This window comes from Gadus morhua, chromosome 17 (assembly GCF_902167405.1).
Source record: "Gadus morhua chromosome 17, gadMor3.0, whole genome shotgun sequence".
Classification (NCBI taxonomy): Eukaryota; Metazoa; Chordata; class Actinopteri; order Gadiformes; family Gadidae; genus Gadus; species Gadus morhua.
Window position 1 is genome coordinate 1,051,664 of NC_044064.1, and position 21,762 is coordinate 1,073,425.

General features: G+C 48.7%; 2 protein-coding genes and 1 long non-coding RNA gene across 5 annotated transcripts; all 3 read left to right on the top strand.

The window, feature by feature from the left end:
• The first annotated feature begins 1,154 nt into the window (after positions 1-1,154).
• Positions 1,155-21,498, top strand: LOC115529117 (uncharacterized). Its single transcript, XR_003973453.1, has 2 exons — positions 1,155-1,193; positions 20,550-21,498. It is a non-coding gene; the product is annotated as an uncharacterized LOC115529117 (long non-coding RNA).
• Positions 1,601-7,188, top strand: serpine1 (serpin peptidase inhibitor, clade E (nexin, plasminogen activator inhibitor type 1), member 1). 3 transcript variants are annotated; one of them, XM_030337582.1, is made up of 9 exons: positions 1,601-1,754; positions 2,832-3,079; positions 3,559-3,783; positions 4,193-4,387; positions 5,188-5,386; positions 5,883-5,983; positions 6,126-6,212; positions 6,330-6,413; positions 6,576-7,188. In XM_030337582.1, the coding sequence occupies exons 2-9, from the start codon at positions 2,833-2,835 to the stop codon at positions 6,620-6,622; spliced, it is 1,185 nt and encodes a 394-aa protein (XP_030193442.1). In that variant the 5' UTR covers positions 1,601-1,754; position 2,832; the 3' UTR covers positions 6,623-7,188. The 3 variants fall into 3 exon arrangements, with proteins under 3 accessions (XP_030193442.1, XP_030193444.1, XP_030193445.1); XM_030337584.1 differs by having other exon boundaries at positions 1,611-1,754; positions 2,754-3,079; XM_030337585.1 differs by having other exon boundaries at positions 1,611-1,754; positions 2,757-3,079.
• Positions 7,667-19,307, top strand: ap1s1 (adaptor related protein complex 1 subunit sigma 1). Its single transcript, XM_030337599.1, has 5 exons — positions 7,667-7,854; positions 11,315-11,493; positions 15,907-16,015; positions 16,920-17,057; positions 17,398-19,307. Exons 1-5 carry the CDS (start codon positions 7,852-7,854, stop codon positions 17,443-17,445), a joined length of 477 nt encoding a protein of 158 aa, XP_030193459.1. The 5' UTR covers positions 7,667-7,851; the 3' UTR covers positions 17,446-19,307.
• Positions 21,499-21,762: the final 264 nt, after the last annotated feature.

The following is a 21,762-nucleotide window of genomic DNA, read 5'->3' on the forward strand; positions in this document are numbered from 1 at the left end:
TACAGAGATGAATGGACATTTCTATCAGGGATACATATCAACAGCATGACATCTCTCTATCCTTCAGGGAGGCCGTGGCGTGTCCCTTCTCGTGTTAGATCTGTTCTCACTTGGTTCTGTGGGTTTCCTTTCCTTTTAGGGTCGGGGGGGGGGGGGGGTTGCTGAATTCCATGCTGGCGTGGGTGCATGAACCCCCTCGGAGGCGGTAATGCAACACGAATAACTGGGACCTGACCAATCATGACATCATCCCAAACCCACAAAAATCCAGAACTCGTAAATTTTGTCTTAAAAAAATAAGACTTGGTGGTTTTTCTTTGTGTTTCGTTGTTTTGTGTTTTGTTTGTTTGTCTGGACTTCAAACGGGAACAATAAGAGCTCAGACTGGGCCGTGGTGTCATCGGTCTGAGGAGCTATTTTAAGAGCCTGGGAGTTAAGGAGGAGGAATAAGTCAGTCTCCCGTCCTGACTCCAGATGTTCCTCCTGTGAGTCGTGCGACAAGGAATGCTGGAAGCGGAGAACCGAAAACTTGGAATGTCCATCTGACACACACACAAACACGCACGTACGCACGCACGCACGCACGCACGCACGCACGCACGCACGCACGCACGCACGCACGCACGCACGCACGCACACACCTCTGAATAGGGGGGAGCGGGAAGAGTTGAGGGAAATAACTATAAATCATTTTTTTCTAAAGTAAAAAGGTAGGTAGATAATAGTAGTAGTAGTAGGTGTAGGTCTGGTGGATGCAGTTAAACAATCATTAATTATTAACAATAATTAATAATTGGCTGATTAATATGTGTCAGTTCGGTGGCTCAACCAGCCACTGCTCTCACCATGTAGGCAGGACACGTTGAAGCAACGTGGGTTCGATTCCCGCCAAGGCTACATGCTGCAATGCATAGTTGTAATAATCAAGAGTCCAATGCATTAAGGTCAAACACTTTGCACACACTTGTGAATCATCGAGCCCAGCTCTGGCGATAGCAGGGTGTCTTGAAACCGTCAATCATCCAGTCATGACCTGACGCGTATCATGTTCTTTCCATCAGTTTCCTCTTTCACCTAGTACATCGACTTTTTGAATCATCGGGACAAAATGACCTTTGACAAAGAGGTCTGTGTGGGTGTGTGTGTGTGTGTGGTGTGTGGTGTGTGTTTGTGTGTGTGTGTGTGTGTGTGTGGTGTGTGTGTGTGTGTGTCCACTTTCGTGGTAGCTGAGAGGTTGTGTTCTTGTTCGCACATTGAGCATGGCTGACTTGCCTCATTGCATTTACTGTGTGTGTGTATGTGTGTGTGTGTGTGTGCAGAGGGAGAGTATAGGAGAAAGAAAAACACATGGGCGAGATTGGCTTCCCTCATGTGCTCTACTCTCTCTCTCTCCCTCTCTCTCTCTCTAGTGAATCAGGGTTTGAACATGTGGAGAGTGACTTTCCTCAGAGCACGAAAGCATGCTTGCCCAGACCAGACACTGACAGATGACCTCATCCTCAGTAATAACTTTTGTGTGTGTGTGTGTGTGTGTGTCTGTGTCCTGTGTCTGACTGTCATTTTGAAGAACTGGGAGTGGCCTCAGAGCTGGGCTATAAAACCAAGGAAAACAAACTGGATCACAGAGTCAGAGGACAGCAGCCAACAGCCTCCACCACAACCGCAGGATTCTCTCCTACAACCCAACCGACTCTTGGCCGCTGTTACATTTGCAAGTCCAAGATTCAAGGAGCATTAAATAACACGATTACCAGGTGAGCATTTGGAAGCATGTTCCTAAGATAATTGAGTGTATTTATTCCAACTTTATTTCACATGTCTTGTTCTCTGTATGCAGATGTTTTTTCATGTTGCTAATTGAACAGACTCTTTGCCTGCATCAGGGTGGGAAACAGGGTGAACACAGGTGTGTCTCATGATGTTAATTATGGGCACTGCCTACAGGCTGACAATTAACTTGATAAACTACACCTGTGCCACCCCTACCTCACAGATGGAGGCCTTGACCATTTGTTAAGAGTATTGTATTGTACAGCATCTATCATTTGCAAATGTAAGCATGGCAAAAAGATACAAAGCCATTTTCCTATAATAATTTATAGTGAATATCACTAGTCCTTGATATGCGTCATCTTTTGTTGACTCTTGTGAGCCACATTACAGCCAGGCCGTTCCCACCTGGGTGAGGGCACACCCCTGGGTGCTGTCTAGAGGCACATGTCATCACCGCCGGGCATTGCTAGTTGTGTTACATAATCTCTCCTATCTTGAAGACTATATTAAGGGTGTTTCGAAAGCCAAGATTAGGAAATGGAAAAACCAGCCAATGTTGACTGTGCTTACTGTGGTTCAACACGACGCACTCCGGCCCAGTTAGTCAGAGCCGCTGGACCCACTGTGTGTTCACGGCTGTGTGTTCATGGTGTCGGTGGTCGAATGAGAGGGAGGCTGGTTACACAACAGACCAGTGTGTCCCAACGCCCTCCCAGTGGACTCTCAGCTACCTGTTACTAACGGTTTTCCAGAGGAAGCCCTGGGCTGACTCACGAGTGACTCTCGGGCTGCGTTTCCATCGGCCAGCATGGGTGCCTTGTTGAGTCTTTCCAGTACAATCTATGGCTCGGGATGTTTTTAATAACCGCACAGTGGCTGGTTACTATATCCGGTTATTAAATTTGAATTTGTGGTTAAAAAGCATATTTTATTCGGATCTAAAACCGGTCTGATTTGACACCAACCATTCATTGTTTCAGCAGATTGCTTCAAAGAGAAGTGTTGGTTCTCTGTGTGAGTCCTAAACTGAGAGCTGTCACTTCTCCTCCGCTACCCAGAATGCTTTGCGTGCGTGCCTTCCTCCTGGTGTCCCTTTGCGTGGCCGCGCTGTGCAGCCTGCAGGACAGACAGACGGACTTCGGCCTGCGGGTCTTCTCCCAGATGGCGGACGGGGCTGCGGCCTCCCGGGGGGAGAACCTGGCCTTCTCCCCCTACGGGGTGGCCACCCTCCTGGGCATGGTCCAGCTGGGAGCGGGGGGATCCACTCGCAAGGCCCTGCGCTCTGCCATGGGCTTCTCTCTGCAAGGTAAATAAAAATAATAATACATTTCATTTATAGTGAGGGAGGTAAAGCCGTCGGCTGAGACCCGAGAGCAGAGACAAGAGGGTCAGGGCATTAGCTCGTTGGTTTTGATATCGTTTGCCTTATACGTAGTTGCCTACGTCGTATTCAAGCCCGTCGTGAGGGCAAACCTAAGTCTGCTCTCCTAACGCTGCTGAGCCACTGCGCCTCATTGGCTATATCCTAAGCCAATCAGAGTGCTTTTTACATACCATAATCACTATCTGCCTGAGTCATCGGTTACATTTGACTCTATTCGCTGAACACAAGATAAACCTTAGAACATGACCTGGCCAACTATTATGCTATGAGGCTAATATTCAAACACACTTATTGTATGTTGTGCGTCCTTAAAAACAGCATTGCGTAGCGTCTCATCCTAGCTGTCTGTGTTGCATACGGGGAATGGGTGAACCAAGGCTAACGTTGCGTCGTCCCTCCAGAGCGCGGGCTGAGCCGGCAGCAGCGGCGCCAGCAGCAGAGCCTCTCGGCGGCGGGCGGGCTGGAGGCCAGCAGCGCCGTGATGGTGGAGCGCCTGCTGGGCCTGGAGGCGGGGTTCCGCCGCGCGCTGCTGAAGGCGTTCCGCACGGCGCCGCACCAGGTGGACTTCAGCCGCACGGAGCAGGCCACGGACGTCATCAACGCCTGGGTGTCCGACCGCACCGCCGGTACGTCACGCACGGACAGACTGACGGGGCAGCGGCGATCCCACTGATGCATTATGGGGGGGGGGGGGGGAGAAACCTTTTTTACACATGCTAGCTACATGTTAGCTCTGCAGCTGCATAGCTAGCATGTGTATGATGGTACTTTTGAATCTACGCTGATGCATTATGGCGGGGAACTTCATTTATGTATGCTAGCTCCATGATGGCTACATGCTAGCATGGAGCTAGCTGCATAGCTAGCATGTGCATGATGGTACTTTTTTAAGATTTTATAATTTTTATTTCATCGACGACTTGGTGTACACGCACAGCTAATAAAGAAATGCTCACACACACGGCCGCAGTAACTTTTAGTCTTCGTTCTCGGCCTCTTTTGAACGTCAGCCCTTATGTCCCTCGGTCCCCCCAGGTATGATCCCCCAGTTCCTGGCGCCGGGTGCCCTGACAGACGAGACGCGCCTGGTGCTGCTCAACGCGCTGCACTTCCAGGGGCTGTGGAAGCTTCCCTTTGACCCCAAGCTGACCCAGGAGAGGATGTTCCACTGCTCCAACGGCAGCAGCGTCCCCGTGGCCATGATGAGGCTCACCGCCGCCTTCCGCTACGGTAGGCTCCGCCTCCGATAGCTCCGCCTCCCTTAAGCCCACCTCCCGCTACGATAGGCCCGCCTCCCTTAGGCCCGCCTCCCTCTATGATAGGCCTGCCTCCCTTAGGCCCGCCTCCGCTGCGGTAGGCTCTGCCTCCGTTAGGTCCCGCTACGATAGGTCCACCTCCCCTAGGCCCGCCTCTTTTAGGGCCGCCCCCGCTACGATAGGTCCACCTCCCCTAGGCCCGCCTCTTTTAGGGCCGCCTCCGCTACGATAGGTCCACCTCCCCTAGGCCCGCCTCTTTTAGGCCCGCCTCCGCTACGATAGGCCCGCCTCGGTAGCCCTGCGTCCGAGGGGTCGAGGGCGGCTCACACCGCCTAACTTTAATACGGAGACTGGTGGATGTAGCTTAAGGGCCGGTACTCTTGATCACAGGTACAGTCTCAAAGAGCTTAAAAGGCCATATGTTTATGAAGCCCCCCCTGACCCGAGCCCCCCAGATGGGGGACCGCTCCTTCCAGGGATGGCCAGGAGTGCAATGCGGTCCATAATCAACGATTGGCAATCTGTAGTTGCTGAGCACGAATCCCTCAAGTATGAGACTAATCAAACTAAATGTACTGAATGTAGCTTCTGTATTGACGAGGCCACATGTTGCCTCATAACTTGGTGATGTCTTGATACGTCTCCTACTAAAGTGGTATCCCAATGCGTGACGTTAGCTCCATGGAAACGGCGTGAGCGGTCGCGGAGTTCTTGGGGTTCCCTCCGTCTGAGCTCACCCTTAACCCCCCTCCCCCCCCCCCCTTTGGCCCACAGGTGAGTTTGTGTCGTCGGACGGCCTGGAGTACCTGGTGGTGGAGGTGCCCTACGAGGGCGACGCCCTCAGCATGTTCCTGGTGCAGCCCTTCGAGGCGGACGTGCCGGCGGGCGCGCTGGTGGCCGAGCTGAGCAGCCAGAGGATCGGCCAGTGGAGCGCCGAGCTGAGGAGCGTGAAGAGGAGGCTGGCCCTGCCCAGGTGAGCGGCGCTGAGCTTAGTCAACAGACAGATCAGTAGACCAACAACAAAATGGACAAACACTTAAAGTCAATACAATCTCAGCAATATTGCACGTAATTAAAATTGTATATTAGAAAAGAGCCAGCTGGAGATTGGGGAGATGCACGAATCCAGGCCAAAAAACAATGCTTTTCCTTGGTCTGCGTGCTAGGTTCATGATGTGTTGGTGTTGGTGCTAGGTTCATGATGTGTTGGTGTTGGTGCTAGGTTCATGATGTGTTGGTGCTGAATGTGTGGTTGTAATCTGAGGAGGCTTAATTAAGGGCTGAGATCCTAGGCTGCTCACAAGATGCAAATATGTGTCCCACAGTGATGGGACTGTTTGAACCTGCTGGCTCCACCTCTGTTCATCAAACAAACCACTTGGACGTGGTTTCAGACTGACTCTGCAGTGAGCTCCTGACGTGATGATGGTGTGGATGATGGCGTCGATATTAACGAGTGTTTTCCTCAGGTTCTCCATCGACTCTGAGGTGAACCTGAAGGCTGTTCTGACCAACATGGGCCTGGGAGAAATGTTCAACCTGGCAACGGCGGACTTCTCTCGCATCACCAGTAAGTGAAATAATAACTCCAACTCTCGTACGAGCTGTATTGGAGGAAAGGGAACAGAAACTGGTCTAAAGCTATCCTCACCAATGTGTTGAGGGTGACCGTTATGGGATGGATATTGAAACTGGGTTCTCTCTTCTTTCAGCTGAGGAGAGGCTGTCTGTCTCTGCGGTTCTTCAGAGGGTGAAGATCGAGGTGAACGAGGAGGGAACCAAAGCAGCTGCAGCATCAGGTAAACTCACACCCGGAGGGATCATGAACATGAACGCACACAAACGCATGAACATGCACGCATGAACACAACACAAACACACTTTAACCGTTCTGTGTTTGTGTCCGCTCTACGTAGGAGCGATCATGTTCTCTCGTATGGGTGTGGAGGAGATCGCACTGGACACGCCCTTCCTCTTCCTCATCCAGCACAAGGCCACAGGTGAGGAGCCAATCAGATGAGCTGCTTTCCCTAAGCTCCCTCCCTCCCTCCCTCCCTCCTCCATGAGGCGTGGTGTAATGGGTCAGACTATGAATCTGTGTCTGTAGGTTGGACCATGTCAAGGAATGTCTCCTCCTAATCCAAACGGCGTTCATCTTGCAGGTGCTGTTCTGTTCATGGGCCAGGTGAACCAGCCAGAGCCGTACTAAAGGACCTCCCCCCCCCCCCACCCGCACACACCACCACCACCACCAGCAGCAGCAGCAGCAGCATGGCCATGAGACCGAAGCACTGAAACCAACTGGTCACATCACCGCAACATTGCTACTGACCCTGACCATATCGTCTATTTTTATATTTTGCAATAAGATCAACTCCTCTGCTTGTACGATGTCTAGTTAGAGTGAATGATGAGGGGTCTCAGCCCAACACGAACACTACGAAGAGATTTTATTTTAAAGAAATGGATTGACTTTATATTTTAGGTAGTGAGTATGAATGCAACGAGGGATTTATATGAAGGAATAGACACATAATTAAACGTTTGCGCTTTAAATGAGAGTGCAGCTCAGGGTGCACTTAGATTTAAGTCTTAATCTGAACAATCTGCCTACTTTCGCATCAATTACTGCTACTCTTGTGTTTATGTGCATATTTTATTTTACAGTGTCAATCGCATGTATATTTTTATGAGTGCTTTTACTAATACAAAGTGTCAGCTCTATTTTGAAGTATTTATATATTTATTAAACTCCAAACATTTTTACAAAAGGTGTCTGCGACTCTCCGGGGTGAATGCTGACCTCTTGTGTAGATAGAAGGACACACACACACACACACACACACACTATGCATTCGCGACATGCAAATGAGCGCAGACTTTCTGAAAAAGCTTCGTTCCGCCCAGGAGGACAACGGATGGTTTACTGTAAGACCACCCCTAGAGTTTACCTTAGGGGTTACCATGGTTACCACATCCTTTACCGTCGCTCATGGCAACAACAGTGCCACAGCCTGTTTCGCCATCCATATGCCGCTGGAAGTCCGAAAGCATTTCTCGACCACATCATTAAAACAAACAAGCGTCGAAGGGATCCCACTCTCATCCGAAGTGGGCCACAGTTCAAGCGACCGCGCAGGTTGCATCTCCTGCATATTCATGACACGGTGACGCCACGTTGGCAGGACCACAGTGCGCATGTGCAGAACGAGCCCTCGACAGCTGACGCCGACTCTGCCGCTTATGCCGCCGCTGCTGCTCAGAGTCTGCGCGCCTCCGTCGGACCCCAGAGGAAGGCAATGGACTGTTAACGTGGGACCCCCGCGTCGGACCCTAGCCGTCGACCCCCCCACCCCCCTCTCCCCCACTGACACTTTGTATCAATCGACTGAGCGCGAGGCGGGCTGAGAGGAAGAGGACCGCGGCGGCGGGGAGAGAATGGTGAGTAGGGTTCTCTACACGGGAGGGGAAGCTGCTGCACCCGGACGTTAGCCCGGGAGCTAAAGCTAAAGGTGTAGGGTTTCAGGAAGGAGGGAAGGCGCTCAAACGAGTCCACCTGTGCTGCACGTTACCTGGCTGCTGGTGACGTCACTCAACGTGTGTGTGTGTGTGTGTGTGTGTGTGTGTGTGTTTGTGTTTGCGCGCATGGTAACCGGCCATTTTCCAGAATAACTTCCAAAACCAGTTGGCCGTACGGGTGCATTAAGTACCGGCGTTGGAAAGACATTCATTCATTCATGCGTTCTGCACACAACGTTTCCTAAAAGTAGATCCGATCCATGGAATGATTTGCGTGGTCGATACGTTGACCGAACGCAGGTTGGACCGCCCACTGTGTGTCTGATCGGAACTTGTAGGACTACTTAGTGCAGCCTGTGGAAGGACATGAGGTGCCCAACTTGAGGGCATTTTAAAATTATACTTGACGTTATGCAACTTATATTACAAAGCAGTGGGGAGCTATTGAAGAAGGCTGGACTAAATAGCTGCATAATTCACACGCACGCTGCCTACAGATAGGCCTACATATAATAATCCCTCGACTATTCCCCAGGCCATGTGCTCATATATGATTAATTAAAGTAGTCTACTTGTTAATGACCAAATACCTCGAAACTTTCCTATCTGTTGTGTGAACCTCAGAGGACCAACGTGGCTCGGACTCATTCGAAAATAATACGAACGAGTGTTTAGTTGACGTGTTGTCTGAACGCTTGACGCGTCCCTCTTAAATGTATAGGCCTCTACTGTATCGATTAGCTTCAATCAACATGGTTCACCGTGATGTGTGTGTGTGTGTGTGTGTGTGTGTGTGTGTGTGTGTGTGTGTGTGTGTGTGTGTGTGTGTGTGTGTGTGTGTGTGTGTTTATTGTCCATTGTAGCTTTACTGCCTTGTGTTTTGATTGAAAAGATAATAAAACCTATACACGATTTTAATGTGTAATTGGAAAAACGACATTTTACCTGCTCATTAATAACTTAAAATTCAATATGCTATCCTACAAACGGAATGCTAGATGGTTTAATTTGTGTTCGGTTATAGTGTTGACAGTGTAAACTGTCAATATGAAATTGTTTTTGGCTGCTGCTCAGCAGTTGGCACATGCAGTTGTACATTATGTCGTTGCAAATGACCCTGAGATATCCGAAGCAGCTTCTCTTGTGATTATCGGGTTTTCATGATTATTTGGACTCAACATTATTTTGATTTAACAATCAGTGTCTAATGTGTGTTTAATTAGACTAAGAACAGTTTAGTTCTGCATCTTTCCATTACGTTCGCCTTTTCACACTTTTGCACTTTGCCACAAAGGTGCAAAGTGTTAAATTCGATCCAGTCTTATGAAGAGGGCTGATTGTTAAAATAATAGAGGTACGTTTCCCAGCCTGATGTTAATCTCACGTTGTCCTTCTCTGCTTTCATCGCTGCTTCCCATCACTGCCTCCCTCTCTCTCGTCCTCTTCCTCCCTTCTCTCTCCTCCTCTTCCTCCCTCTCCTTCTCTTCCTCTCTCTCCTCCTCTTCCTGTTCCCTCATGTCCACATGCAGACTCAGGTTATTTCGGGACTCACTTGAGACTTCTTGAGATGCTGTGAGACAGAGTTTGCGAGCTGCCAGGATTCAGGCTGAGAATAGGAAGGAGGAAGATGCAGAAAGCCGACTGGCTGGCAGAACCTGATGCAGGCAGTTTGTCTGTCGTCCGTGTTGGCGACCGAGTGCTGTGGTTAAGGGGAGGTGGATTGTTCTGGTGTGAGGGTCATCGCACGCAGAATACAAACTGGTTCATCAAATGAATAAATGAATGAGACCGGTTGTGTAGGTATCGTGAGGTACTACTGAGCGATGTGTATCTTCTACATTATCATGCCCTGGATCTCCAGAAGGTTCCTTCTATCTGTAAAACATATAGACGCCCTTATGTAACAGAGATGGTCCGTTATGTAATATTACATCATGAGCGTCGTAACTCAATTTGTAATATTTGCAGTGTGCTGGGCTGCGTTGCGATGGGGGCTGTAAGCAGGGGCTAAAACACGGGGTGATGACTCCATGAGTGCTCTCTTTAATTGGAAAATGTAATCCAAGGTAATGGGTTTTAGCAAATAGACTGAGCAGACATTAACCCGCGGCTCTCAGCCCTGTGCACCCGGATGGGAGGATAAAGGCAGCGTGCATAGGCTCTGCATATTGCTAAATCTGTACTTCGTTTCTCATCAGTTTTATACAAGTGTGACGAGTGAGGTGAAAAGAAGGTGAAACAACCGCCCACATAAATCTGGTCCTGCCGTTTGTTCAAGTCCCCCTTAACCCTCCTCGTCCTGCTCCTTCTCCTGCTGCTGCTCCTCCTGCTGCTCCTTCTCCTCCTGCTCCTCCTCTCCCCCTCCTCCTCCTCCTCCTCTCCCTCCTCCTCCTGCTCCTCTTCCCTCTCCTCCTCCTCCTCCTCCTCCTCCTCCTCCTGCTGCTGCTGCTGCTGCTGCTGCTCCTCTCAAGGGCAGAGCCTGTCAAAGGCAGCTCTCCCGTGAGATTTGAGGAGACAGACACAGCCAGGACCCACTGCCCCCCCCCCCCCCCCTGGTCATCCTGCCAATTCTGTGGTTACCAGAAAGTTCTCCCCTCCCAGTGGTCCCAGTCGGCCCGGGTGGGCGGGCCGGTAGCGTGGTGGTGGTGGTGCCAGACAGCAGGTCTTTATTCAGGAGCTGGTTCTGGGGCGTGGGTCGGTCACACGCTCCTGGTTCCGTGAGGGGTTGGATTGTTAGCCTCAGTGCGTCGGGTGAAAAGAGGGGTTGTGATGCACCTATCGATGTTTGGACTGGGTTTTTAATATTACAGGAAGGTTTCGGATACAGTATCTGAAAGGGATGTGCTACTGGTTGACAGTTATATTATCCTGCGTTTTGAAGACGTCTAACATGTATCATTTAGTATAAAGAATGGGATGAACAAGCTATTTATAACTCCCTTCATTCAAGGCATTTTAAACTATTCATACTCCACGACATCTCAAAACAGAAGGGCTTTTTACGTTTGTATTACACTGACGTTAACCATTAGTTCTATTGGTCCAGATGTTATACCAGTGTTTCCCCCAGCACTCTATGGTTAAGGCCTTAGCAACAATAGGGCCCCGCCTTGACTACCAATGTATAAAGAAACATTATATATTTATTATATATATTTTTTAATTATTATGCATAAACAAAGTACAAACCCCCGTAGGGAAAGAAAAAAAAGATCCTCAAGATGTTAACAGGGGTTCTCTCCCCAGATGTTAATTGGTGTTCTGTCCCCAGAAGTTCACAGGTGTCCAGATGTTAACAGGGGTTCTCTCCCCAGATGTTAATTGGTGTTCTGTCCCCAGAAGTTCACAGGTGTCCAGATGTTAACAGGTGTTCTGTCCCCAGATGCGGTTCATGCTGCTGTTCAGCCGGCAGGGCAAGCTGCGCCTGCAGAAGTGGTACACGGCCACGGCGGAGCGGGACAAGAAGAAGATGGTGCGGGAGCTGATGCAGGTGGTGCTGGCCCGCAAGCCCAAGATGTGCAGCTTCCTCGAGTGGAGGGACCTGAAGATCGTCTACAAGAGGTGGGTGTCTCTCTCTAAGGTCTGTAGTGGTGGGTGTCTCTCTAAGGTCTGTAGTGGTGGGTCTCTCTCTAAGGTCTGTAGTGGTGGGTCTCTCTCTAAGGTCTGTAGTGGTGGGTCTCTCTCTAAGGTCTGTAGTGGTGGGTCTCTCTCTAAGGTCTGTAGTGGTGGGTCTCTCTCTAAGGTCTGTAGTGGTGGGTCTCTCTCTAAGGTCTGTAGTGGTGGGTCTCTCTCTAAGGTCTGTAGTGGTGGGTCTCTCTCTAAGGTCTGTAGTGGTGGGTCTCTCTCTAAGGTCTGTAGTGGTGGGTCTCTCTCTAAGGTCTGTAGTGGTGGGTCTCTCTCTAAGGTCTGTAGTGGTGGGTGTCTCTCTAAGGTCTGTAGTGGTGGGTCTCTCTCTAAGGTCTGTAGTGGTGGGTCTCTCTCTAAGGTCTGTAGTGGTGGGTCTCTCTCTAAGGTCTGTAGTGGTGGGTGTCTCTCTAAGGTCTGTAGTGGTGGGTCTCTCTCTAAGGTCTGTAGTGGTGGGTCTCTCTCTAAGGTCTGTAGTGGTGGGTCTCTCTCTAAGGTCTGTAGTGGTGGGTCTCTCTCTAAGGTCTGTAGTGGTGGGTCTCTCTCTAAGGTCTGTAGTGGTGGGTCTCTCTCTAAGGTCTGTAGTGGTGGGTCTCTCTCTAAGGTCTGTAGTGGTGGGTCTCTCTCTAAGGTCTGTAGTGGTGGGTCTCTCTCTAAGGTCTGTAGTGGTGGGTCTCTCTCTAAGGTCTGTAGTGGTGGGTCTCTCTCTAAGGTCTGTAGTGGTGGGTCTCTCTCTAAGGTCTGTAGTGGTGGGTCTCTCTCTAAGGTCTGTAGTGGTGGGTCTCTCTCTAAGGTCTGTAGTGTTGGGTCTCTCTCTAAGGTCTGTAGTGGTGGGTCTCTCTCTAAGGTCTGTAGTGGTGGGTCTCTCTCTAAGGTCTGTAGTGGTGGGTCTCTCTCTAAGGTCTGTAGTGGTGGGTCTCTCTCTAAGGTCTGTAGTGGTGGGTCTCTCTCTAAGGTCTGTAGTGTTGGGTCTCTCTCTAAGGTCTGTAGTGGTGGGTCTCTCTCTAAGGTCTGTAGTGGTGGGTCTCTCTCTAAGGTCTGTAGTGGTGGGTCTCTCTCTAAGGTCTGTAGTGGTGGGTCTCTCTCTAAGGTCTGTAGTGTTGGGTCTCTCTCTAAGGTCTGTAGTGGTGGGTCTCTCTCTAAGGTCTGTAGTGGTGGGTCTCTCTCTAAGGTCTGTAGTGGTGGGTCTCTCTCTAAAGAGGGTCTGTTGGGGGGGGGGGGGGGGGGGGGGGGGTTTGGGTCTCTCTCTAAATAGGGTCTGTAGGGGGTGGGTCTCTCTCGCTCTCTCTCGGTCTCTCTCGGTCTCGGCTCGCCTTCAACTCGCTCGTTATCTGCAATAACAAAGACAGTCGTGACTCCGACCCGTGAGACGTTGTCTGGGCCAGTCTCTGAGGCTCTGCTCTAAGGTTGGAGCGCTGGAACAGAGATAAGTAAAGAAACCAGAGGTAGTCCCATCCCATCAGAGTGTGTGGATCTACAGAACAGTTGGAGATTACGAGGCTGCTTGGGCCCAACAAACGCCAACACCCAACTCCAGAACTAGGCCGACAGCAGGTCACCAATACGTTAAGTTTGCCACCAGCCACCAGCCCGTGTGTTAGTGGTGTTTTCAGGGGATTATTACGGGTGCCTACATACATTACTGTTTAGTTGTATTAATGATGACGTTCACACCTTTACATTTGTATTGAAGTTTCTATGGCTGTTTACTGAAAGGTTAACTGGACTATCCTTTAGTTTTATAGCGAGAATGTTGGAGAAAAGTTGGCGTTATGATTTGGTTTTGGAATTAGGTGTGTTTTTAGAGGACGCTGTCTGTCCTATAAATACTATAAAGGTTAGTGGGACAGGCCCCACATGGAGCAGAGCGTGTGAGAACGTACCACATCAGGTAGCCGCATTCTGGGCCAGCGCTCGCCTTCCAAAGGGTGGATGTCCTTCAAGGGGAATATCTCCCACAAGGTCATCCTTAAGTCTAGACATTGACGGCACATTTCCATTTAACGTGTGGACAGAATCTGGACAGATTACACAAACAAATGAGTGAGTTGTATTATGAAGAAATGACTAAAGACGGTCATGTCTTTACCGGCCGGAGGTCAGTGTGACGGCCCGTCGTCTGGCCCGGTGACATCACGGGTCAACGCTGCCTCCCTGGTGTTTGCTGTTGCTATCGAAATGTTTTATGGGAGGAATGAATCACGACTCATTTAGCAAAGTTTAATTCAATGTAAAAGGATGACAGTTTATGCGTTATTAATTCACAAAGAAGCACTTGAGGAGATGGTCATCTAGAGTCTTAGTTTAGATTAACATTGTTTAGTAAAGTGATGGGTTAATCTGTGTGTCATGATTTCCCGTCTCCTAACCCACTGCCATGTTTCTTTCTGCTGTTAACAGAAAAAAAAAAAACACTGGCAAAAACAGTGTTTAACTGTCAGTCGTTTGCCTTTGCAAGCTAGTTTTTCAAGTTTTACTAAAGCAAACTGTCAAACTGCAGCCTCATACACGGTTAATGCGGACGGCCTCATAACGAGATAGGCCTCGTGGCTTCCCCTGAAAAGATGATATCAGCTTCTGCTTCTCTGTGTGGAGGAACCTTGTAAAGCCCTTTCTCATTGTCGTAAAAAACTAAAATGGAAATGATAAATCGCACTAGGGCTGACGAAACTGTTACTGATAATAAAACAGCGGAGAGAATCCTAGGATGTAATATCTATGATGATCAATATCTCTGATATTCAGATTGATCATAGACATCACCCACCCGTCTCCGGCGCCGGTAGGTCATGTACTGTCTCTCGGCCGCGTTGGAGCACTGGGGTGTGTTTACACAACGCTGCGTATCGCCGTTGCGTGACTACTGTAGGAACTGAGGCGGGCACAGAGTGACGACGGGGTTACCGTGACAACCCGCTGTCATGTAACCGATACGGCGAGTCTCAAGTGGAGTTTAGAGTTCACAGGCTGACAGGGTGGCGGTTCTTCAGCTCTGTGGAGTTTAGAGTTCACAGGCTGACAGGGTGGCGGTTCTTCAGCTCTGTGGAGTTTAGAGTTCACTGGCTGACACGATTTGGTTTTGTGTGCTGGAAGAATATCGGAGGTCCTTTTCAAACCGGGCCGGTCATACCTGGCAGTTTAGATCTCTGCAAAGACTTTGATCAGACTTGTGTTATATTTGAATGATTACTCCTTATGACGATCAATCCTCGAAATCATCAACGCATGCTATAGAAGTTATTTTAAGATTGGTTTGAAGGAAAAATGTGTCAGCCTCGCATGAGATCTGATCTCAGTAATCTTTGAAGTCTACTTGTCAGTATTTACCAAAAAAATGATACTTGCTGCAAGCACCAAACACTGAGTTTGACATCCAAAAGTGAGCAAAGTAATTTAATCTTGAATGTGGCTACATCTCGACAGCTTCTGCATCAATGTCAGCGGATGTGGTTGCAGACGTTATTTTTAGCAGAGTAACAGTGTCTTAACAGTGCCTTATCACTCCTGCCTTTCTGGCTACCAGGGCTGTGAACATCACATTGATGTGTCATAGGCAGCCTCTCGGCATTCTCGTGGATTGTCACAGATGGCGTTTAGCGACAAAGACCGTTCAGAACAAAGAATCTCAACGTACAATTATGTCCCCTAGAATGTGAGAAACAGGACACTTTTCTAACTTCACTTCATAAACCCATCAGTGTGTGCATAAGTGTGGATGTTGCCCAGAACGCATCAAGGATCGGTAAGCAAGCATCTGTAGGTGTAAACCAACTCTTGAGCCAGCTTCTTGTAGCACACAGCAGTCTCATCAATCAGTGGGTGGGACACACACACACACACACACACACACACACACACACACACACACACACACACACACACACACACACACACACACACACACACACACACACACACACACACACACACACACACACACACACACACACACACACACACACACACACACACAGTGTGCTTTCATCCAGAGCTCATTACTTTCTGCAGAATGCAGAGGCTGGAAAACAAGTAAACAGAAATGTTTTTGGGCTAACAAATGCTCAGCCTACAGGGGATTATAACACTGCTCTATGCTTCCGATACCCAATAAACAAAAACTTAATGTGTGACATTGTATTCATGTTGTGGAAATGTGGCAATTATTGCTTGATTGAGCAATCATCTATTGGTCCTCATTCACCAGCCTCGTTCCCATCCCTCCTCTAACGAAGAAGGAACTTCTCTTAAATTAAGACAATTATTGTTTAATTGGGTCCTGCGGTTTACCTGCCTCTGTTCCTCCACTAACGAGGCGTTCCTCCTCCTCCTCCTCTTCCTCCTCTTCCTCAGGTATGCCAGCCTGTACTTCTGCTGTGCGGTGGAGGAGCAGGACAACGAGCTCATCACCCTGGAGGTCATCCACCGCTTCGTGGAGCTGCTGGACAAGTACTTTGGCAGCGTGAGTCTCTGTCTGGCTTTCTCTGTCTCCCTCTGTCTCCCTCTGTCTGTTTGTCTGTGACTCTCTCTCTGTGTCTCTCTCTGTCTCTCTCTGTCTCTGTCTCTCTCTCCTATATATATTTATATATCCTGTCCATCATCAGCCTCCCTCTGTGGTTGGTCTCTGGGTCCCGCTCTTCCACGAGACCCTCAAACTGAAAGTAATGTTTAACGGACATCATGATGGACGTTTATGGCGAGTGTATAAATCACTGGAACGACATGTACGGTCCAGAGGTGTTTCCTAGGGGACTGCTAAGAGGAGCTGGCTGCGGTGAAGGAACACTCGCATCACCTGAACAGCGTTCAACCACTCTCCTCAGAGTGTGCCAGTTCATTTCCTGACCCTTCAAACACAAACAATGACTCAAGAATGAAACACTGGAGGAGGGTTTAAGGGCGGCGCAAAAACACTTGACTCTCGGTTCTGAACACCTTCCATTGTCCACCTCTTTTGTATAAGTGAGACCTTGAATCAGCAGACGCACACCTGTGTTGCGTACATTTACATTCAGGGCGTTTTGGACGCTTTTATCCAAAGAGACTTACAATAAGTACATTTGTCAGGAGAAAGAGAAAAAACTATATGTCGCTGTCGGTACAGTAAGGATGTTGATAGAACCAAGTGCCAAGCACTAACTATCACTAGGTTAATCCATTCCCTGTGTACAACAAATATAGCTAGGATAAGATGCTACACAATGCTAAGCACGATTGTTGAGTGCCAGGACGTACAACACACAATTAGTGCGTAAGAGGCGGGGCTATGCAGACAGTCTAGGTGAGCTCTGCGTACCCCTTGTATGTTCCGCCTGCGATTCGTGCGACAGGCTGACCTTTCTGTCCGGTGTCTCTGTTGTGTGAAGGTGTGCGAGCTGGACATCATCTTTAACTTCGAGAAGGCCTACTTCATCCTGGACGAGTTCCTGATGGGCGGAGAGATCCAGGACACGTCGAAAAAGAGCGTCCTCAAGGCCATCGAACAGGCAGACCTTCTGCAAGAGGTGAGGCCTATACATGCTCTCTCTCTCTCGCTCTCTATACATGCTCTCGCTCTCTTCATTCTCTCTCTCTCTGTTCACTCTCTCCAGCATCTCTGTATACTTTCTAACTCTCTCTGTTCCTTTCAGTCTTTTCTCTTCTTCATTCAGTCTTTTTCTTTTCCATACATGCTGTCTGTCTCTTTCTTTCTCTTTTACCCCCTTCTTTCTATTTCTATATTCCTATTTTTCACCTTCTTTATTCTCTCTCTCTCTCTCTCTATCTCTATCTCTATCTCTATCTCTATCTCTATCTCTATCTCTCACTCTCACCCTGTCCCTGTCCCTCTGTCGCCCCCTGCAGGAGGACGAGTCCCCCCGCAGTGTGCTGGAGGAGATGGGCCTGGCCTAGTGCCTCTCTCCCTCCACACACCGGCCCGGGGCCACAGTGGCTGGAGGTTCTCTGGATGCCTAGACGGGGGCCAGGTGACAAAGACTTTGGCACCAGGGTGGTCATGGGGGGGGGGGGGGGGGGGGGGGGGGGGGGGGGGGGGGGGGGTGTAGGCACTGTGCGTTTATGGCTCAGGAAACTTCCGCACAACATGCTCTGCTTTTGACTATAGAACACACACACACACACACACACACACACACACACACACACACACACACACACACACACACACACTGGTATAAAGCTCTTGACCGGGGGTAAGGTGGTGGGCATTGGGAGGGCCCCTCGTACCACTTGAGACGTGTTTCTACTGACTGCTCAGTTCCAAGTCTACTTTGTGTTCAGCCAGAGGTTGCATGGGTTGCTGCCGGTTCCATGGTTAAATCTTGACGTCCTTAAGATAATCAACAGGTGGTAATGCTCTGAGGACAACATGACCGAGGGACTCAAAGGGAATAATTTATTCCGAGGTTTTATGAGGGATTCTAAAGGGCTTCCTCCTTTTGGCTAACTGACAGTTGGCTACTACCTAGTCGAGGGCGAATTTCTAACCTGTAACTGGTGTCTTTGCTTGTTGTAATAGCCGTGATTCAAAAGGTTAAAGTACATCCCAGGCGTGATTCAGTCGACTAAAGGCCGGTTCTCAAACAGTTCCTGGATCTGGTTTTAAAGATTAGTTAAGAAGACGGCCCCCACAGTGTCCTAGAGCCGCACCTGGCTAGCCTAGTTTCAAACTTTAAGGACGTCAACAAACTCACGACTGTAGTGGTACTGACTGTATTATAGTCCCTTCACCTCCGTCTCAGTGCTACCAGTCCACAGCGAGGAACCTCCTGTCGACTACTTGAAATCAACTTTCCTTAAATCTTTTTCAAAGTTAAGTCTAGTTTCGCTGGGCTCAGTCCGATGGGATGTAAAGCCAAACGTATCGGGTAACCGTGAGGTTTATACGTTATTTTATACCAACGATATAAATACAGAGGAACTGACATTCAAATCCGTGATTGACAGGTCTGTCTTTGACCCCCTGTGAACGATTGACATCACCCCATTAGCCATCTCCCAACGGGGCGACTAAAACCGTTGTGATTGGTTTTCTATCTGGTTGTGATTGTATGCAAGTGGTGACCAAACCTTTGCATTAACTTTTGAAGTCGCAATGTACTCATCAGCATCTTCAAGTAAATACATGGAGTATAGTAATCACACTTCGAGTTATTTTGAATACACTCGATGTCTATTTATTGTGCCTGTGTATACGAATTGCATATAACGACATGTTTGGTAGAGACACTCTTAGATTAATTGCAGATTGTTCCGGTTATCGCTCTGCAAGGAGATCAATAATCCACTGTTTCCACGCGAGAGCAGCAGTAGACATTCACAGCCCGCGGTCCGGGGAGTGGACCCAGGACGTACCTCAGGTACCACGACCCCTCACCTTTCTCGGACACACCTTTTGAGGTTGAGAGTTGAAGATCCCATCTCTCCCCAGCGTGTCGGAGCAGGTACGACTGGCTCACCACCCAGAGACTTGAGCTCAGTTGGACACGTGGACTGTGAACCTTTCCCTTTTTGTGGTTGTGTTCAGCGCACTTCGCGCTACTCGCAGGATTGCGACCCATTTCCTGATTTTAGAAAAATTGAATTTTGTTTGAACATATATCCTTGAATGAATTCCCTCAATTGTACTCTCAATAATGTTTTAATCGTGTTTTAAAAGTTTCAATAATGTACAATGGAGTTTAGGGGCAATAATGACAATGATATATTGCTATAGCTGTACTTATTCAATATATACATTACAGAGAAAACGATCATCATGTCTTGCTTTGCATCCATGTTTTATTTTTGCTTGCGTAGGTTATTTTGGTTTCTGGGTCCCTTAGGAGTGTGTTTTCATGACGCAGTGTGTGCTTTTTGTGGAGTTTTTTCGCAGTTTTCGATCCTGTATATAGAAGGTGTATTGGGTTGAGGTATAACTAGAACACTGGGACAACGCAGGCGTGGAGGAGGTGTGTGTCAGCAGGGAGGCCGCCGTGGCAGAAACACTCTTGCCTCGGTGGCTTGGCCTGCTGAAACGGCCTCTCAGGCCACCATGGGAATAGGAATTGTAGTGCAAGATATAAAAGTAGTGTCTGTCTGCGCGCTCCCGTGGAGTTAGTCCTGACGGGCAGAGCAGCGTGGGTCCTCGCCCCCAACGGGGAGCAGGAAGTGTGGGACAATCCCGCGGTCCTGCGCTCTGGAATGCTCACCGCGGAGACAAAAGCCTTGCCCCCCCCCTGACCGCCGGTCGCTCCACCACCTCCCCCCCCCCCCCCCCCCGCTGCGCTCTGAATGTCAAGCGGCCGTTTCCAAGAATGTAATAAGGGCTCAGTGTGAACGCGTGACCTTGAAATGTGGCGGCTACACGCTGGCGGACTTTCCACCAAATGACACCTGCAGCGCATTTTGAAATGAGTCAGTTTTGAACGGACGTATCTTCACGTTGGGCAGCCAATCATCTGTGTCCTTTGGTCGCTACACCCTGGTGATAAACCAGTCTCGTAGTGTCAGGAGGTCACAGACTAACCATACTGTTCCCGCCTTGCCTTGTCCAACCGCTCGGACGATGTGAAACACATGTGAGACTGTGAAAAAAATCGTAGTGCTCGATGCTTATCGTACTTCACCTGACTGGACGGTCCCACACCTCAAGCCGCCAGTAGGGGGAGCTATACTCTGGCTGTCTTCTACCTACTGGGACAATCATTCAACGGACCGACCAAGTTTATAACTGGAGAGGAAACATTCTCTTTGGGAGAAAAATAACATCCATCTTGAATCACTTTTATGTAAAATGCGTTGCAGTGTAAATTCTTAGGATGCAGAATTCATTACTCTTACTCCAGTTTTCTTGTGGAGAAGTCGATACCACGGTATGCAAATGCATCAACCGCTATAGGGAAAAGGTTGGGCGACATTCACACAAAGATGTAAAATATGTGGGGTCCTTTCTATATAATCATTTACTATTGGTTTCCTTATTTGAAGCACTCTACCTGGTAATCTGCTTTCCAAAGTGTGTGTGTGTGTGTGTGTGTGTGTGTGTGTGTGTGTGTGTGTGTGTGTGTGTGTGTGTGTTAAAACAACAAGTGTCTTTATGTAATCGTTAACTTTGCTTTGTCATTACTTTTTGTAACGCCATGGAAGACTAATTAAAAAGGGATAATCTTTACACTCGGATGCGGTGAATACTATTACTTTGTTTATGACATACATGTTGGTAATTGTTGCCTTTGTAGGATGCTTAATGTATTTTAAGTGTTAACCCTCAACATATTTTCAATATTTTATCTTTCTTTGGTTCATAAGTACAACTTTATTTCGATCCACTAGTTTTACCGACTGTTTTAAATGTGTCCCTTCCTGTCTGCTGCTGGGCCGTCGATCTCTTCACCTCATGAAGGATTGACTGGGGATTCATTCATTCATTCAATGGTTTTCCTGACCGTGTGGACAAGCACTACAGGCCATACAAGTGCACTGTTTTCTCATTCATCTCCGACCGAGAGTGGCGAGGGGAGAGAGAGTTGGGGGAGAGAGAAAGTGGGAGAGAGTTTAGGAAAGCTGGGTTTCAAGGATGAGCCTCTTTGAGGTTTACAGGGTCCATATTGAACGCCGGTTCAGCACGTGATCAATTTATTAATTAGCCATGAGCCAATTAATCAATTGATCCTGTTGCCGCGACAGAGGAGCCTATGATCTGTCGCGGCAACAGGCTCATGCTAAATTATTAATTGGTTTTTGGCCACCTTTTTCAGTTTGCAAGGCGACATCCATCTCTGTGAAGTGAACCTGATTGAAAAGCAAATCCTTCGCTGAGTGACCATCGCTCGTTGTGTTGGGGCAACGACCCTGTGTTGTGTTCACTTCTCACTGGTCAACGACTTAACACTCTCTGAAGCTCTCGAACATGACTCAACCTTTGAATGTAAATTTATACTGACATTAAATTCGGTTTTAAACGAAGTGTGAAGTGTCCCGTGGTCATGTTTGGGCTCGTCCACGTTGAAGAGACATGAAGGTCAGACATTGGAGCGAACGTAGCCTACTCAAGGAAGACTGCTTACATGCTGTTATCTACAATTTGCAGCCTACCACTCTTTTGTCCCTGAATATACGTTTCAAACCTTAAATTGAATGGTTGAAACAATACTTTTTACTATGCACAACTACCAGTAGATGGCAGCAGACTCGCATGAACGGCCCTCGAGTTAGGTTAAGAGTCCTTTC

What these genes read in the sequence shown, in the direction of transcription:
- serpine1 (XM_030337582.1), top strand. Translation starts at nt 2,833, where the DNA reads ATGCTTTGCGTGCGTGCCTTCCTCCTGGTGTCCCTTTGCGTGGCCGCG. An exon ending in AGGAGGCTGGCCCTGCCCAG is followed by an intron (nt 5,387 to 5,882) that starts GTGAGCGGCGCT and finishes TGTTTTCCTCAG; the next exon opens with GTTCTCCATCGACTCTGAGG. An exon ending in CAAAGCAGCTGCAGCATCAG is followed by an intron (nt 6,213 to 6,329) that starts GTAAACTCACAC and finishes CGCTCTACGTAG; the next exon opens with GAGCGATCATGTTCTCTCGT.
- ap1s1 (XM_030337599.1), top strand. An exon ending in CTGAAGATCGTCTACAAGAG is followed by an intron (nt 11,494 to 15,906) that starts GTGGGTGTCTCT and finishes CCTCTTCCTCAG; the next exon opens with GTATGCCAGCCTGTACTTCT. An exon ending in AGGCAGACCTTCTGCAAGAG is followed by an intron (nt 17,058 to 17,397) that starts GTGAGGCCTATA and finishes CGCCCCCTGCAG; the next exon opens with GAGGACGAGTCCCCCCGCAG.